The following is an 18,033-nucleotide window of genomic DNA, read 5'->3' as shown; positions in this document are numbered from 1 at the left end:
ATTTTTGTATAATATATATTATTTAATTTATAATTTTTAATATATATTTTATATTTTATATTGACACAAAATGTTTAAGTTGAAAATTGAAATAGTAATTTCCTAAAGAGTTAAAATTTTGTAATAACATGAAACTTGCATATTATTTGTTTCCATACCTAGATATACATACAAATAGTATTTAGAAATAAAAATTCGTGCAGATTTTTTCATTTATCATTATACATAATGCTGCCACTTTTTTTAAAGTGGAAAATTAAATCTAATATCTAACTACAACTTACACATACTAATTAAGTATATAGAATTTAGGGGACACAGAGAAATAAAAATGATTTTGATAAAATTAACAAAAGAGAACTGACAGTGTTATCATAACTCTCTTTTTGCGTGTTGGGTTTGGAACATTCGTTTGGTTCGTTGATTTCTTCCATCCCTTCACAGAATCAATCCAGACAGAGCGATCAATGGAGTGAAGTTGTTGTTGGAGGGGATGATGAACGAGTTAAACCCTCTGTGTCTCTGAAGAGTGACCCTTGGAACTTGCAATTTTGAAGAAAAGGAATCTGGTGACTGGTGTGGTTTGTGAGATTAAGAAGAACAAAGATTATAGACATGGCAACGGGTGAAGGTGACACCCCAAGACAAGAGCTTTTCCATCTTATCAAACGCTTCGGTGCTTATGTCACTCTCAAGATCTCCAACCTCTTCTTCTCCATCTCCCTCCACAACCTCGTACCTCTCCTTCTCTCTCTCTCATGCTTTTAATTTTCAATGAGCTTATTCAATTGGATCTGATATGAATTATGATGCAAAACCTTATCTTTTTGTCGATTGTGGTTTGCCCTATTTGAACTTATTTGTTGCTGTTCACTGTTCGGTTTCCATTTTTTTGTTGCGTTTGTATTTACTTATTGTTGATTGGGGGTCCGGGATAGTGTAGTTCTGAGCTGAATTTCTGAAAGTTTCTATCTTTTTGGTAAAATTCTCATCTGGGTTTTTGCAAGTTGTGACCTTTGGAAAAGGTGAAGAGTGGGTTGCTTTTACCTGACTCAAGTGAGCTGGAACTTAGCTTAACTATGATAATTTGGGTTAATTTAATCAACTAAGCTTAATTTAATGCTGGATGTGGCCCTCTGTACAAAGGATAAGTTTGTATGCTCAGGTTTGTTGTCTAAATAGGCCCAAGAAAGGGGGAGAAAAGAAGGAGGAAGAAAGTGATTTAACCATACTTCATAAGTGGTCTCTTTTAAAGATTGTTTGTTTTGGTGCTTGAAAGAAAAAAATTACTGTCAGGATGGTAATGATGATTTTTATCTGCTACTACTTATCCCTTCCGGTGAAGATATGTGCTTTAGTAGTTCAAAGTAATGAAGTATTGTTTCTGTCTTTGTTTCAAAGCTTTAATCCTCATTAAACTATACTTGGTGTTAGGATTCGCGCTCTATTGGGGCTGTAGCTGGTCTTGCTGTTGCCATTGTTTTCACATGGAGGATGTTGAGATCACCTTCTGGATCTCAACGCAGGCAACAAAAACGGCAAGGTGCTTCATCTAGTAATTCTGGAGTCGGTGCACATTCTAATGCCTCGGTAGCTCCTCCTGAAGTTTGTTCACCCTCAGATGATTCAAGGGCACAAAATGTTGTTGATGAGTTCTTTCAGCCAGTCAAGGTAAAATACTTTCATGGCTTTCCCCCCTTTTTTTTCAGTGTCAAGGTCAGGCAATGCATGTGTTGTTTTGGATTAATAAAAGGGGAGCAGGTTTGCATTTGGTAGTTTTTTGTGTTATTGGTAATTCTAAGCTCTTTCTTTTTCCCTTCCTAATTTTCAGCCAACTTTGGGGCAGATAGTTAGACAGAAATTAAGTGAAGGAAGAAAGGTAATTATATACTCCCTCTGATTTTCTTCTGTGAACATGATCTGTGTTTCACGCAGTTTTTTCTTGCTATGGTCTTCTAGAAATTAGCGTCTCCTTTGATGGTAAAAGATTTCTATCTGGAGTGAACTGATTGTTAACAATCCAGTTAGTAAGTAAAAATTCATCAATTTAATGCATTATAAATTAAATTGATATAAGAGATTAAGGTGTAAATGAAACCATTAAATTAAGGCTATTTATTGGTCTACTTTCAGGTTAAGCTCAGTAGATTTTATATGTTACTTTTCATTTTCTGGTCTATATTGATAGATGGTGCAGATACTTGTATTCTTTTTCTCGTGGAAACTTGAATAAGTTGTTTGCATTCATATCTTTGTGCAACATAAGTAGTGAAAAAATGGAATTAAGATGTTTGATGACGTGGGGAACATTTCTTACAAGTTTGAGTTGTTACATGTGATTTTGATCAATGTTTACTGACTTTTATGGCCACTATGTGTACATAGGTAACTTGTCGACTTCTTGGAGTGATCCTTGAGGAAAGTAGTTCAGAGGAGCTTCAGGTGATGAGCTTGTCCTGTGTGATGATTTTTTCCTTTCTAAGAAATGAATGTGAATAAAGAAACCAATGTGGTTCATCTTGTTTGTTGGCAGAAACAAGCAACTGTGAAGTCCTCTGTGCTGGAAGTGTTGTTGGAAATAACAAAATTTTGCGATTTATATCTCATGGAACTAGTTTTGGATGATGAAAGCGAGGTGTGTAATTTGGTAGATTATATCATTTACTCTTCACATCTTATCTGATGAGCTTAATGGAACTAATGAGCAATATTTCACATCATATGCTGCAAATTCACTATCTTCCAACTTTATCAAACTAATTTATAAACTGAATGATTTAGAACTAAGATATGTATATCTGCTTGAGGCAAAAACTTCTAGACGAGGATTCAATGCTTGAGGGTCGCTGTTGTTACTTGTTTGTGAGACATTTGACACACATACACACAAACATATATATATAATCTCGCTCTGACTCGTCCAGCTTATCCTTCACACCATATAATGTTCACTGTTAAGTTATCACCATCTTGCAATTGCTAGCTGAACTTGCTGAGTTTGTATTTCATCCTGGTGTTGATACTAAGTGGGCACAAACTAAAATTGCTTGCAACTGTATTGCCTCTATTTTGGTAACTGTGTTGTTCAAAATAATTTATGCTTTTAAGCCTGGATTATTTATGCAGAAGAGAGTACTTGTTGCATTAGAAGAAGCTGGGGTATTCACTTCTGGTGGTTTGGTTAAGGACAAGGTATGTGAATATGCACCAGTTGTTACACCATAAAATGTATTCACTTCGCTGCATGTTAATTTAGTGTTCCTTTTAAGAGTTTTTCAGTGTCTCTTTATATCTTCTTGATCATTATTGGTACTGGAACGATCAAGAAAAGGGATTGACTTAAATGTTGAAAAGTAAAATTGTATCAAAGACTCTTGAATGCGCATATCATGAATGCGGTAAATATCCACTGCTTGCCAGCTACTTTTTCTTCTGTGCTTACTGATAACCTTTATGATACCTATATGCAGGTTCTCTTCTGTAGCACAGAAAATGGACGATCATCGTTTGTTCGGCAATTGGAACCGGATTGGCATATTGACACGAATCCAGAAATCATCAATCAGCTAGCTGTAAGTTCCTTCTATATTCAACAACTCAAAGTTCATATCCTAATGTTAAATTCAATACGGTATCTAATGATGAACAAATTATGCTGCAGAGGTTTATCAAGTATCAACTTCATGTATCGCCCTCTAGGACCGAACGAACAGCAGCCAATGTGTTTAGTGCTCCTTCCCTGGAACAGTTCTTTGGATCCATATAAGACTCAAACCTCCACAAATCAAATGTTTTTTATGAACTTCTACTAGTTTCTTCCTCTATGAATTGTGGATTCCACCTTCACCACACTTTACTTTTTTCTCAGCTGTTTTAGTTGTTTGAGAAATAGGTTATATGATGTTGTTATTCGAGCTTAATATGGGTTATCACCCTGCATAGGTGAAAAGACATGCAATGTATGTGCAATGATGCTTTAAGGAAGAAGTATCATTTTCTTTCTTTTTCTCTCCTTTGGTTTAAAGTTAGTGCATTAGATTGACAACTTCTGTTAGATATTTGTATTTGATAATCATAGTTACATGATAATATGATATGCCCTCATGGTCATGGACAAGCTAGAGGGTTACACTCCTAACTTCAAGAGGCCATGGGGAACTTCATTGACACTATTTTTGTAGTATTTTGTAATGTGCTACAAGATTTAAGATATAGCATTTGATAAATACTCAAGCTAATCCATATTTAGGGCAAATCACGTAAATAAACCAATTGAAGCACAAAATTATATGGATCTCTTGAAACAAAAAACGTTACATGCATACCTTCATACACAATTTTGTGTAAATCAAACTAAGTAGATTCGAATTACTAGGTATATGTAGATTCGATTTAAAAGGAAATGAAATTCACCCATAGTAAATAAAAACCATTAGTTTCGAATTACACACATGGTATTTGCCCATAGTAATTTGAATTGGGCTACAGTAAATTAAATGGAGTTATTTCAATTTATGTTGAACGAATGCTAGTGGTAAATCAAATCTACTAGTTTCGATTTAGTGTATATATACCTATATAAATAATTCAAATTCACTTAGTTCGAATTACATCTCACCAAACCCCCTCCACTCTCCCCTCTCCTCCACCCCCCTCCTCCCCTCCAATCTCATTCCAGAGAAAGTTTGAGCCAAAAGAACCTTAAGATTCAAACTGAGAAAATGAAAGACGACCCAAATCGTATTTATCGGTTAGACGATGTCGCCTATATTGTTGGTTCCATTCATGAAGAGGTTAGTTTTCGAAATTAAATATCTTTAAAAAATAAATAATAGTTTGTGATGTTAAGTCGCTTAGAATTTATTATATGCGCTATTGAGATTTTTAAACTATAAATGGTAGTTAGAATAGTGATTTAGTGGTTTGCTAGAATTTTAAAAGTATAAATGCAAGGTGGAATAGTGATAAACAATGCTTAGTTAAAGTAATGATTAACTAGATTAGAAGTTTTTTAGGAGTTTAGATAAATTTAATTTAAGTTTCAAATGTTAGATTAAATAGGCAATAGAAGTTTGATAAGGATTTAAATTAGTTTAATTTTTTAAATTTAATTTAATTCCTAAATGTTAGGTTAACGTGCTAATAATTTAGTTTATTTTTAATTTATTTAAAATTTTGTTTGGGTTGTTTAAAATTTTTATTAATTTAATTTAGTTTAATTTATTTGAAATTAATATAATTTAATCATTAAGTGTTAGAGCTTAAATTAATATAATTCAATTTAGTTTAATTTTATACTTTATGTATTGAATATCATATTAATTATGTACTGTTAGAATTTAATTTAATTTGTTTAATGAAATTTAATTAAATTATTGAACGTTAGGTTATTTATGTCCAGAGTTGCAACATAATTTATATTAAAGTTTGTTTTTAGTAGAGTTATTCGCTTTAGGTAATTTTTTATATAACTTGTATATGATTTTGTTGAAAAGGGTATGCATTACTTAATGGTCTTTTGGTGAATTGATTTGTTAATTATGATGGTTCTAAAAGAATTTTTTTCATTTGATTTGTTAATTATGATGGTTCTAAAAGAATTTTTTTCATTGTGGTTCAGCTACATCGATTTATCACCAGCATGAGGAGGCAGCATGGTATGCTTCTAGACGACAGAATCATACCGTACTTGTAGATGGCAGGCTTAGCCCATCTTGCAAGACTCAACGACCATTGGTTTAAGTTGGATGAGCCGCTGGTCAGTGCACTTGTCGAGTGGTGGCGGCCTGAGACTCATAACTTCCATATGTCATTCGAAGAGTGCACGATTACACTTTAAGATGTTGCATACCATTTAAGTCTTCCCATCGATGGACAGTACGTCAGCGGGTGCTTGACAGATTTCAAGCGATTTATTGATGGCGGGCGACCTACATGGGATTGTTTTCAAGAGTTGTTGGGTGTGTTGCCTCCGGTGGACTGCATCGACAAGTTCACTATGAAGTGCACTTGGATGCAAGAGACATTCAGTCACCTTCCTCACAATGCAGACGAGGAGACCGTAGGAGGTACGCGAGGACGTACATCATGATGTTATTATCCACCTAGCTCTTCGGTGATAAGTCCGGTACACGCATGCATATCCGGTGGTTACTGTATGTAGCGATATTAGAAGACATGGTGATTCGCCGCTCTGTCGTGGTTATACCAGTGCTTGTGCCGTGTGCCCAACAGGAATGTGGTTAAGTTGGTCGGTCTATTACAGCTCCTCCAGTCATGGATCTTTTGATGGTTCTTGGATTTTAGGCCCGATGGGTTTGTCGCCTTTCATTGGCCGTTGGCGATGAGGTAATCACTGTTTATCATTGTCTTGTTTAATAATATATATTACAGATTATTGCCATTGTTCATAACATATATTGGGTGTCAGGTGGTCCAGTTATCAGCCAACATTGAGTGAGAAGGGGCCTAGAGTCGCACAGTGGAGGCTCGGGATAGATTTACTCCGGCCAAGAGATGTAAGTGTTACCATTGAAGCATTCATTGTTGGTGTTTCTTTAAACTACTTACTGGATGTAAATTAACTTGCAATATTCTTCATTCTTTACTAGTTCACATGGATCCCATATAGTGCATCAGAGGTTGTTCAGGTAGTTTCACCCGAGATCTTGGATCCCCGACATATGGCACTATGGAGGGTTGTCACGGCATTGATTTACTTCGCTGTGATAGAGTGGCATCAGATAGATAAAGCTATCACAAGTTGGTGGAGTATAGTATCGTCTATAGCTCACACTCAACATTGATTTTCTGATGACGAAGCATGGCAGAGGCGGGGACCGATGGTTTCTGAACACTCTACAGAGTTGGCACGTACATTGGACCAGGCAAGCCGACCATGTGCTACGATAAAGCAACAATAAAGCGTAATACAGTAAACAACCGATAAAGCAACACAATAAAGAAAACCCTAAACTCCACTAGCTGCTCCAGAACCCCCGGTGCCTCCTCTCTGTGGACAACTCTGCCTAGTATGACCAGGCTATCTGCATAGCCCACACCGATTTGGTTGATTCAGATTGACCTCATTCATACTAGTGTGAATTCTAGTGCTCCTTGGACGACCTTCAGATGCACGTCTCTTACTGGGATCAGGGATGACTGTTGGACCATCATACGGTGGCCAGAAGCCTTCTAAAATCGGAGATTGAATCCCATTCTGTAGACATTAAATACCGTGCTAAGGCGATATACCTCGTGGACATAAGTTGCCCAACTCACACGGGAATATTCGCAGCAAGCAATTACATAGCGACATGGTTAGTGAAGTGCTTGAAAGTAGCCGCAATCGCAAGTCCAATCTCTCATCGAGACTCTGTAAGTACCAAGTGAGAAATTACCTGTTGGAGTAGTCTCAACCACGTTAAACTCTGAATTATCCCTATCATATAGTGTCACTGTGAAATATCTCGATGCCTTTAGGTTTGCCTCCATTGCCTTCACAAGTGACAGACTAAATTGCTAACCTGTCCCCAACTGTGCCTCAACCTCTCTTTCCTTACGAACAAAGAGCTCTACCAATCTCCTATTAGTGGACTTTACCAAGGAACAAACTAGAAGATTCTTAACACCCTTGAGCACCAAATTAACACACTCAGAAATATTTGTAGTCATATTACGACCCTCATCCCAGTGCAGAGTCCACTTGTCATACTCCATCCTGTTGGCCCAGTCAGACATTGTTGGGTCTTCAGTCCGGAGGATGTCAAACCAATAATCAAACTCGACCTCAGTCTTCGCATAAGCAGCGTTGACTAGAAGCTTCCTGGCATCCTTTCTCTTGAAACTCAACGTGAAATTCGCTACAACGTGCTTAATACAGAGTGCACGATAAGCAGCAGGTGGAACCCATCCACTATCAAGTACCTCCAAGGCGGCCTTGATCTCATTGTCCCTATCGGAGATCACGAGAATGCATAGCTGAGAAGTCATGTGTTGCAGTAAGTGAGACAAGAAAAAAGACCATGACTCTGCATTTTCACCCTCCACTAGGGAAAAAGCAATATGAACGGTATTAGAATTCCCATCGTGAGCTATCGCAACCAGCAAAGTTCCCCATATTTTTCGTATAAATGCATCCTGTCAATACTGACCAACGGCTTACAATACTTGAATGCCTCAATGCATGGTGGGAATGCCAAAAAAAGTCAGTGAAAAAATGCTGACTCCCCATCAACCTGGCCTCCAACTTGCTTAGAACTCGTCTTCAGAACTTCGATACTTCCTGGTATCATTATCTACACATTGAGCACCCATCTTGGCAACTCATTGTAGCCCTTCTCCCAATTCCCATATTTCTGCACCACGGCCTTCTGCTTTGCCAACCACACCTTCCGTCGCATTCTGCAGAACTTTGATTGACACAGCCACATCAGCTCTGATCATAGGAAGGATGAAAGCAGATATCACATGACAGTCAAGCTTCCTGTGATCACTGGAGATCGAGGTGGCCAAACATGTATGAGGTCCGTTATACTGTCTGACCTCTCAGATACCCTTTCGCCGCCGTAGAGTGATCCGAATCAACCATCTGCAATTATTTCCAAACTCCTTACACTTGTCATAGTACATATCATGGTCCGATTCCATCACTTTGTACTCAACCCTATGGCGGATGCTATAAGTCTTCACACATAAGATGACTTCCTCTTTATTCTGAAACTGTTGACCGACTTGGAACTCAATTAGACTTGCGGTGTTCTGTGAATCTCTATCACCAAAATCGGATTCTACATCCGGTAACCTCTCGGTCTCATCGCATCCAAGTCTAGAGCAGAAAAGTGTGGCGGATATTGCTGAGTTCTCGAGCTTGATGCTCCACTAGCCCCAACAGCAATACTCCTCCCTAGGACATCTTCCACCGCATCCGATTCTCCAACTGCCCCAGAAATCGGAATCATAATAGGAGTACTCATGTTAGCACTTAGTTCTGCAATCTCATCATGGTGTAGATCAGCTGCAAAAGATGGTGTAGAAGTTCTAATAAAAACACTCAATGGATCCTTCTTAGTAAATTTTATACCCAATCGTATTTTCTTTTTTAATCGTGCTTTTGTAATGCACAAAAACTAGAAAATTCTCTTCACTAGCTATAGTAAATTTACCTCAATTCAACACTCTAATCCTATTTATATAGCACACGCTTTTTAGATAAATCGAATTAAATCAAATTCGATTTAATCAATATGCATTATTTTTTTAGTAAATCGACGCTAATAACTTCGATTTACCATGTTTTTTGCCTAATGTAAATCGAGTTATATAGATTTGAATTATATGCAATCACATACAATGTAAATCAAATTATATTAATTCGAATTACATGTGTTAAAGCCTTCTAACATAATTCGAATCATACCCTAAACTATAATAAATCAAATTAAATTATTTCGATTTACATACAAGTAAATATAAATTAAAATAAGTTACTTTGATTTACATAGAATTAAAATATACACGTAACGTTTTTTATTTTAAGAGATTCATATCATTTCTTCCTCCAATTAGTTTTTTTTATGTGATTTGCCCATATTTACCTGGTTCGAAGTTTAGCTAATTCATATATATATAATTGTGTTTTCTTTTAAGTAGCATTGGTACATTGTCTTTTTTTTTTTTTTTGTATACACAGAAAAGAAAACAACAGTATATATGGATCAAATTTTGGCATCTATTGTAAACCGAAAAAAAAATTTGGCATCTATTTTAAGATAACCATGCTTGAATATTTTATTTGTAATGCTTTTGGATTAGAAAAAAATGTTAAGACTAATATTTAAAAAAATAAATAAAAGGTTAATTAATATTGCTTAAAAAATAAAATAAATATATAAGAGAAAAATATTAGTTACCAAACATTTTACTTGTGTTGGACTATCAAAATAAGTAATTTGGTTTTTTTCTAAATTTTCTTTACTAGAAAACCTATATTCCTTAAAAAAATATAAATATTAGTTGGTGGTGTTGTCTTAATTTATTGAGATATTAATTGAATACATATAGTTCATTTTTTTTTCAGTAAAAGAGGATTAAACCATATTTTTATTTTTGTATTATTTTTATGTGAATGAATTTTTCAGAACAAAAATAAATAAATAATAAACGATTCATAAGTTGGTTTGTGTTTCTCGGCGCCGTCACTCTCCCATTAACGTTGGTGCTTCTGCACTCTGAATTCGAGTTTGTGTTTGGTGGCATTCATTCATTCAATGGAGGAACCCATTTGTCCAATCGATTCCAGTTGCCAAACTCAAATCTCTGCTCTTCTCTCTCCTCCCTCCACTCTTCAACTTCAGGCACTCTCTCCCTCAAATTTTCAACTTACTTCTCTGCTTTTTTATTTTGCTCTCTCCGTCTTATTGCTTCTTTTTGTTTATCACAGGAATATTATAATACCCTTTTGTCTGCAAGGCACTGCAGTTCTATCACTGTCAAACAAGATGCTAACTTTGGCAAAGGTACTATTCTTTTGTGTAGTATACTATATATGTATGTATGTATGTAAATGCTTCTCAAATGGGGTGTGTCTCAACAACTTTTTATTATTTGTGTTGCTTTGGGGTGTGTGTGTGTGTCTGTTCTGCAACTTGTGATCAACAGGGGTATTTGCTGCCATGGACTTCTCTGATGGGGACCTTGTTCTCAGGGACCAAATGCTTGTGGGGTCTCAACACTCTTTCAACAAGGTTTTTGCTTTTCTTAATTTACTCCTGTATTTATCTTGGTCTTGCTTGTTTAGGCTTATTAAGACTTATTCTTCTTTCTCTTGTGTTCTTTTGTGTGTATGAACTACTTTGCAGATTGATTGTTTTGTATGTAGCTTCTGCTTTCGTTTTATTGGTTCCATAGAGCTTCAAATTGGAAGGAGGCTTTACCTGCAGGGATTAAGGGATTCTGAGAGTCATGGATGTGATGTCGGAAGCTCTTCGAGCTTGTCAAAAAACTTCCATGAGATGGATTCATCATCTGAAGATGAGGATCAGGGAACTCATCAATGTGGTTCCGGCAGTTCCAAAGATAAAAATCCTCTTCCTGAAGGTGTTGTGGAATCTTTAATGAATGGCCAACTGAATTTGCCTTTCTCTAAGGAGTTCTCGTTGCCATCGGCGGTTCCATGCCTGGGCGGCTGTGGAGAAGCTTACTATTGCAGGTAAGGTTGTAGTTGTTTGAAATGATGTAGGGTGTATAATGCTTTTGTTTTGTAATTTTTCCTACTTGGGAATAGAAGTAAATGAGTGCTGTGGAAGTCCTGTGAAAGTTTTTGTAAATAATGTATGTTAACTTGAGTTCTAAAACAACAGTACAATGAGAAAGCTACACAATGCCACTATTTCTATCTTCGGCTGGAGATTATGAAAAAATCAACCCATGCTCCGGTTCTTGCAAATTGTTCTTTCTGGATTGTGCTTTGGAATAATCTGTTTTGATGATGTTGTCAATGCCTGTAGCACATCATGTGCAGAGGCTGACTGGGAATCTTCACATTCTTTACTCTGCACTGGCGAGAGGTCTGATCCCGCTCATAGGGAGGCACTTCTTAAATTCAATAAACATGCTAATGGTAAGATTCTTTCCGTTTGGAAATCAATGATTTTTAACAATCTATATTTCTTCAGAATATATTATTTTCTTTATGTTCCTGTTTATTTACCATTGGTCTTCCCTTTTTCCCCAGAAACAAATGATATATTCATCCTTGCCGCAAAGGTATGTTTCAGTTTTGCACTGAATTTCTTGATTTGTTACTTTTCGAACGAGCTGTTTTCATCAATCTCTGCAGCCACAACATTTATGATTTATCTGACCGGAAGCCTGGTTGGATTTTGTGACTAGGCTATTTCTTTTACCATATTAAGATACCGCAAGTTAAAAGCAAACTGTCATGAAGGGAAAATGAAATATGATACTTCTGGTGATTCAAACAGCTATAATGCCTCTCTTCTTTTGGAAGCTTGGAGGCCTATATCAATGGGACACAAGAGAAGGTAGTAACTGGCTGGTTTTACCTGCTTAAATGAAGCCAAAATAGACGGTGTTTGTGCTTTTATGGTGCATGATGTTATATCTTGGGACAAAGTGTTCTGTTTCAAGTCTTTAATGTTTATCTTATATGTTTGATTTGCACGATGTTACTTATGTGGCATGGTTGTTGAAATTGAAACATTTCACCAATTTTCTCTTTGCTTTTTTGTCAAGCTATCCGTTTTATGATTTATCAAACTATTTAGAGAGTGGACTACATCTCTTACAAAACTTCTTACTAAGAAAATTAAATTCGTTATTTTGTTATAGTTACCAAACCATACTTTGAAATTGTACAAATGATTTAAGATGCATCTGAATTATGAAAGAGGTAGTAACTTCAAATTGTTTTTAGGTGGTGGGATTGTGTTGCATTGCCAGATGATATTGATTCTTCAGATGAAGATTCGTTCAGGATGCAAATAAAAGAATTGGCATTCAAGGTGAGGTTCTTCAGATGTATGATTGTGCATGACACAAAATTATGTTTTTGCTGATTTGATACCATACCTGATTTTTTGCTTATTGGTTAATATTTCAGTCTCTCCAACTTCTTAAGAAAGCTATATTTGACAAAGAGTGTGAGCCATGTATCCTTCTTACAAATGCTTTTATTGATACATTCATTCATGTGTATGATGAAGACTACTACATCATTTTGTTGGAGACTTATCTTGAATTCCTTGACAATTTCTAGTATTCTCCCTTGATATCTATGGACACATCATTGGCATGTTCGAACAGAACAATCTGTAAGAGTTATCTGTATTGTGCTTTATTCTGTTTAGCCATATATTGTTATTTCTATTTCTATTTCTATTTCTATTTCTGTTAGCATAATGCTTGAATATTGTGATATGGCCATCGAAGGGGACTAGACGTGATAATTGAAACTGAAATTGAAATTTTGGATTGAACTAACCTGTGTATTAATCCTTGGTTTATATTTTCCAGTGATTTGGTTGTAGCTTCTCTTGTGGAGGATTACTTTTTATACATTGATGATCTGAAAAATCCTGATAAGGTTAGAATTTTGTTCAAATTACTTTTCTACTTTATCTCCAAAGAAAGAAACTCTTTTGACTCAATTCCTTTCCTCGTCATTGTTAATGGTAGGAAGAAGCTGAGAAAATTACACAACCAATTTTAGATGCTCTTGGTGAAGACTATTCTGTTTGTTGCCAAGGTAATGAATGAATCACAGTTAGTGTTAGCCTACTGATTATTGGAATTATGCAGTTTTATTTGTAATTATACCTGAATCCTTTTAAATTTTACTGTAGGAACTGCTTTTTTTCCTTTGCAAAGCTGCATGAACCATTCCTGTAGTCCTAATGCCAAAGCCTTCAAGAGAGACGAGGTAGTTGGTTTCGAATTGAGTCAACCGGTACATGGTTTAATTTGAAGTCCTAATCTTTTTGTATGCAGGATAGGGATGGCCAAGCAACCATAATCGCAGTAAGGCCGATTCGAAAAGGAGAAGAGGTTGGTTCCTAACTTTTTGCCATTATCTACAATTGACCAAGAATTCTTCCAAACTACTGAGGAATTTGGTTTTACAGCACATAAGGAATCTTGCGATCTTTTCACCAATGTGCCACCTTTTTCGAAACTTATTGCCAAAACATCACTCTTTTGAAACTAATTACTCAAGTGTCAACCTGAATATTACTATAAACAATCATAATTAAAAATGAAATAGCAAATCAGTTGTCACTGTGGTAAAAAGATGGCATCTAAGTAATTAGTTACAAAAAGATGACATTTTAATAATAAGGTTTGGAAAAGGTGAGACTTTGGTAAAAAGGCCGAATCTCACCATAGACCATACTATATAATATTTCGAAATATATAGATAACTAATTAACATTTAGGAAAATTTTCAGATAACCATCTCATATGTTGATGAAGACCTTCCTTTTGAAGAGAGACAAGCATCCCTTGCAGACTATGGTTTTAGATGCAGGTGTCCAAAATGCATTGAAGAAGAGCCATAATTACCAAAACACTTGATTCAAAAAGTTAAAACTCAAAGGAAGGAAAGAGAAGGGGTTAAATTGAACTGTGTTTCTTCTTTTTCTACCTCTATATTTCCATAATTTCACATGAACTGTGTGTGCTTCACTTATGATTTCCTATACTTCTGAGATTAGTTTATTTAAAATTTTTACATATGATATTTTATTCATATAGAAGATAACCATATGAGATATATTATTAATTTATTACTCATAAGTGTCTTCATCCTATCAATAAGGTAATATTATTACTAATTATTACTTAATATAAGAAAAGAAAAGCAATAATAGGCATGGAATTTGAGATTGGAAAATGAAGGGAAAGGGCTTCAGTGTGTGTAGCAATCAGATCATGGTAGAAATCTGATTGAAATCCGCTAAGATAATTGAAGGTAGCATCATTAGCCCAATATTTTTCAAGCAAAAGATTTAAAAATAATAATAAAACCTGTAAACTAAAAGAGAAGCAATTCTGCCCAGATAGAGGTTTAGAATTCAGATTGATTGTGTTTTATTGAAAGAAAAATAAGAAACAGTGAGAATAAGAACAAATAAGGAAAGTGTTCCATAGAAAACTTTGGAAACAATCTGATACCTTCGGTTGCACCAATAGATAAAAAGTGAGAGGTGATAAGATATCTAGGAAAATTAATACGAGGACCAGTTTTTTTTTTGTCTGGGTTTGTTGGGTTTGCTATGGGCTTATGGATATCCTATGTGGGCCATTCTAGCAATTTAGAGTGGCCTAGACCCTTGACAAAAAAGGAGTGGGCTTGAAGTGTGAAAAGTGAAAACTCATAATAAACCCTCTATTTTACCTATCCCTTTTAACCTTACATTACATGACCCAAAAAAAAAAACTTACAGTAAAAAAGGTGGATAAAATGAAAGAGAAATAATGAACGGAAAAAAAAAAAACTAAAAAAAAACCATACATGAGACAGTAAAACAAGATTTATAGTAAATTGTTTCATTATAAATATAATACATTATAGGATTCAATAGCGTTATTTGATTCATGTAGTCAACCTTATCTAATGGGACAAGATTTTGTTGTTATTATTATTGTATTTTAAAATTTTTGAAGGACAATCTTACAAACTTTAACAATACTGAATTGGTGCTAATTTTAAAATTCAGAAGCTAAATAAAATAATACAACAATTAATTTAAAAAACTCAGTTGCAAATTTACAACTATAACATCATGAACTAAATTATGACTTTAGCATAATTTTATTTATATAATAATAAAGAAGAATAACACTTGATTAAGAGAAAAATGAATTGAATTACAAGTAAAGAAAAAGGATAAAATTAATTAACAGGTTCCATCTTATACATGAACATGAGAAACACAACAATTCCTCTCTCACTTATCCTTATTGCAGCAAGAGTATTAACCTTCCCCTACCATTCACACTATAAAATAAGAACAAAAAAAATTATGAAAATGGAACCCACTTATTCCAACACATAAAAAAACACCCTCACCATATGGTCTCCTATGAAATAGTACACCCTACAGCATAGCATAAAATAAGCAAACAAAAAAGGACAAAATATAGTAATAATACATCATACAAAGTTGCACATACCATGACACAAATCTATTATCAAAAAAAAAAAAAAATTAATTACTCTTAACTATTTACCAATGCACATTGCTTCCTGATTTCACCTTGTGTCCCTGTCTTGACATTAATTCTTCCCATTTTCTCCATAGAGATTGCAAATTGAGCATAGAAATTCTGAAGTGACCCTTGAAGCAATTGGTTCACCAGAGAGTTTGTAACACTGTTGACCAACAACTGAGAATCTGAAGTGAATAGGCCTCTTCTCTTAACAACTTGGTTATAGTAACCAAGATCAAAGGTCTTGCGGCTACCAGGGTCCATCTCAATCAAAGTGGTGTTGTCATTGATGCTCTTGCACTTGAATTTCTTCAGATTTTGTGCATACTCACTGTCTAGTGCAGGGTCTTGATCTAACTTCCCAGTGAAGTTGTACAAACGGTTGCTGATTGTTGAGCAATGAGACACTCCAATTGTGTGTGCACCTTTACAAAACCACAAAGTTACATATATTGATCATTTTAGCTGTCACATACTTATGTGTCATATTTGGTGAAAACTCGCCTGCATGCAGTTGTCTTTATGTGAAATTGATAGTCGAGAACGGTTAAATGATAATTTAGTCAAACATATCAAATTATCTAATAATTCTCAACTATCAACTATATACGAAGACAAACTGCATGCGAGTAAGAAACAATAAAGACAGATAAAACGAAATAAAGTGGTCTATAAAAAACTGTGATTGAATAATGTAAATACCAGATAGGATGACTAAGTCATTGAGATCAAGTCCAGCATTGTTAAACTTAGTTTGCAGGGTGGTGAAGTTATCAAATGGAGCAGGAATGTTTCTTGTGGCTTCTGACAAATTAGAAATTAAACCATCCCTTCTACCTGTTGGAACTTGCCAGAAGGGTCCACCCTGAAGAAAATCCCATGTTAATTATATAATATTAGTGTTGATGAATGATTATTATGTTGATGTACTCACAGTGGCAACAATGGAGTCTCTAGCAGCCAAAGTTAAGATATCAGCACAAGAAACAACACCAGGGCATGCAGCTTCCACAAGGCTCTTTATTCTCTCAATGAAGTCAAACCCTCTCACTGTCAAGTTTGGTGGAGCATTCTTCTCAGCTTGCTGGTTTGTGTTGTTCAGAAGCACTGATCCATCACACCCCTGAAAATTAAAACTCAGGTTATTTTGAAACACAACAAGCTAATTAGTAATTACTTAATTAAATAACCAACTAATTACCCTGACAAAACAATCATGAAAATGCATTCTTATTAATGCAGCTGCAAGTGAAGGAGCATTGTGGATGTGCTCATTCACAAAATCAGAAACAATCTTCTCAGCTTTTGGGCAGCTTTTAGCATAGAAACCAAGCTCCAATTGAGCATGTGTTGTTGCAATTGATGCTATCACACAAACAATAAAGAATCTCAAGTACCCTAATTTCCTTGCCATTATTATTTCCAAAGATCTTAGTAGCAATATAATTAAGTAACTATATATTAATATATAAGCACTAAGATTAAGATACACTACTTGTTAGCAAAGAGGAAATTAAATCTCTTATGTTCATTTCCACAACAGTGTGTGGCTAGTGATTTATATAGTGCACTTAGGTTGAGGGTACCCTACAAGAAAACAAGAGAAAGAAAATCAGAGATGGTCCATGCATCTAACTAACATGTGCAACAGGATCATACTATACTATATTACTAATTCTACTTTATCATATAATAATTGTAACTAGTCTAATAACAACTTATTAGTTTGTTGCGTACCCTTATACGACAAGTGTAATAAGTTCTAAAATAATTGCATTCTAAATGCTTCAATACACGTCTATTTCTTCTTTTTCTTTTGCTTCAATAAGGGGTATCTAGAATTAACCCAACTTCAACTAATTTCAACTCTCAATTGTGTTTCATTAGGTTAAATTTTAGTAATTGATGTATGATGAATTACAAAAATTAGTTAAATGTTATGTGCACACAAAAAAAAAATAGCTATCAAATTAATTATTTTATATTTTTATATAAATATATATGTTGTATAACTAATTTTTAATATATATTTTATATTTTATATTTTAACATATATTCTACACAAATGATTGATTTTTTTATATACTCATAGCATACTTAGATAAATTATAATAATTTCTCTTTTACTGAATAGGGTTTTCTTAAAACAATCTTATTACATAGAATTATAGAAACAAAAAATTAGTTATTAATGAGACACTCACCATAGAAAAGTTTAATTATTATGTTTATGAAAATTTTGATTAGTATGTTATTTCTGTTGGTTAATTTTTTTGTGCAAAAAATATATCATGTATAAAT

At 34.7% G+C, this 18,033-nt stretch overlaps 3 protein-coding genes and 1 non-coding gene across 4 annotated transcripts; 2 read left to right on the top strand and 2 right to left on the bottom strand.

The window, feature by feature from the left end:
• The first annotated feature begins 331 nt into the window (after window positions 1–331).
• LOC130946652 (peroxisome biogenesis protein 22) lies at window positions 332–4,002 on the top strand. Its single transcript, XM_057875479.1, has 8 exons — window positions 332–735; window positions 1,435–1,671; window positions 1,832–1,879; window positions 2,386–2,442; window positions 2,534–2,635; window positions 3,127–3,192; window positions 3,471–3,572; window positions 3,662–4,002. The coding sequence occupies exons 1-8, from the start codon at window positions 616–618 to the stop codon at window positions 3,764–3,766; spliced, it is 837 nt and encodes a 278-aa protein (XP_057731462.1). The 5' UTR covers window positions 332–615; the 3' UTR covers window positions 3,767–4,002.
• Window positions 4,003–10,164: 6,162 nt separating this feature from the next.
• On the top strand, window positions 10,165–14,528 carry LOC130945146 (histone-lysine N-methyltransferase ATXR2). Its single transcript, XM_057873840.1, has 15 exons — window positions 10,165–10,355; window positions 10,442–10,517; window positions 10,660–10,745; window positions 10,860–11,209; window positions 11,508–11,620; window positions 11,735–11,766; window positions 11,893–12,044; window positions 12,437–12,524; window positions 12,623–12,671; window positions 12,779–12,833; window positions 13,036–13,105; window positions 13,198–13,267; window positions 13,365–13,441; window positions 13,510–13,566; window positions 13,968–14,528. The coding sequence occupies exons 1-15, from the start codon at window positions 10,269–10,271 to the stop codon at window positions 14,076–14,078; spliced, it is 1,473 nt and encodes a 490-aa protein (XP_057729823.1). The 5' UTR covers window positions 10,165–10,268; the 3' UTR covers window positions 14,079–14,528.
• Window positions 14,424–14,507, bottom strand: LOC130947150 (small nucleolar RNA R11/Z151). Its single transcript, XR_009072559.1, has one exon. It is a non-coding gene; the product is annotated as a small nucleolar RNA R11/Z151 (small nucleolar RNA).
• An 857-nt stretch (window positions 14,529–15,385) lies between the features above and the next one.
• On the bottom strand, window positions 15,386–17,245 carry LOC130944842 (peroxidase 3-like). The gene is made up of 4 exons (XM_057873395.1): window positions 16,934–17,245; window positions 16,667–16,855; window positions 16,435–16,597; window positions 15,386–16,157 (listed from the first exon to the last, which is right to left on the bottom strand). Exons 1-4 carry the CDS (start codon window positions 17,144–17,146, stop codon window positions 15,742–15,744), a joined length of 981 nt encoding a protein of 326 aa, XP_057729378.1. The 5' UTR covers window positions 17,147–17,245; the 3' UTR covers window positions 15,386–15,741.
• Window positions 17,246–18,033: the final 788 nt, after the last annotated feature.

This window comes from Arachis stenosperma, chromosome 8, assembly GCF_014773155.1.
Source record: "Arachis stenosperma cultivar V10309 chromosome 8, arast.V10309.gnm1.PFL2, whole genome shotgun sequence".
NCBI classification, from domain to species: Eukaryota; Viridiplantae; Streptophyta; class Magnoliopsida; order Fabales; family Fabaceae; genus Arachis; species Arachis stenosperma.
The sequence above is the reverse complement of the archived record's forward strand: the minus strand, read 5'-3'. Positions and strand labels throughout refer to the sequence as shown.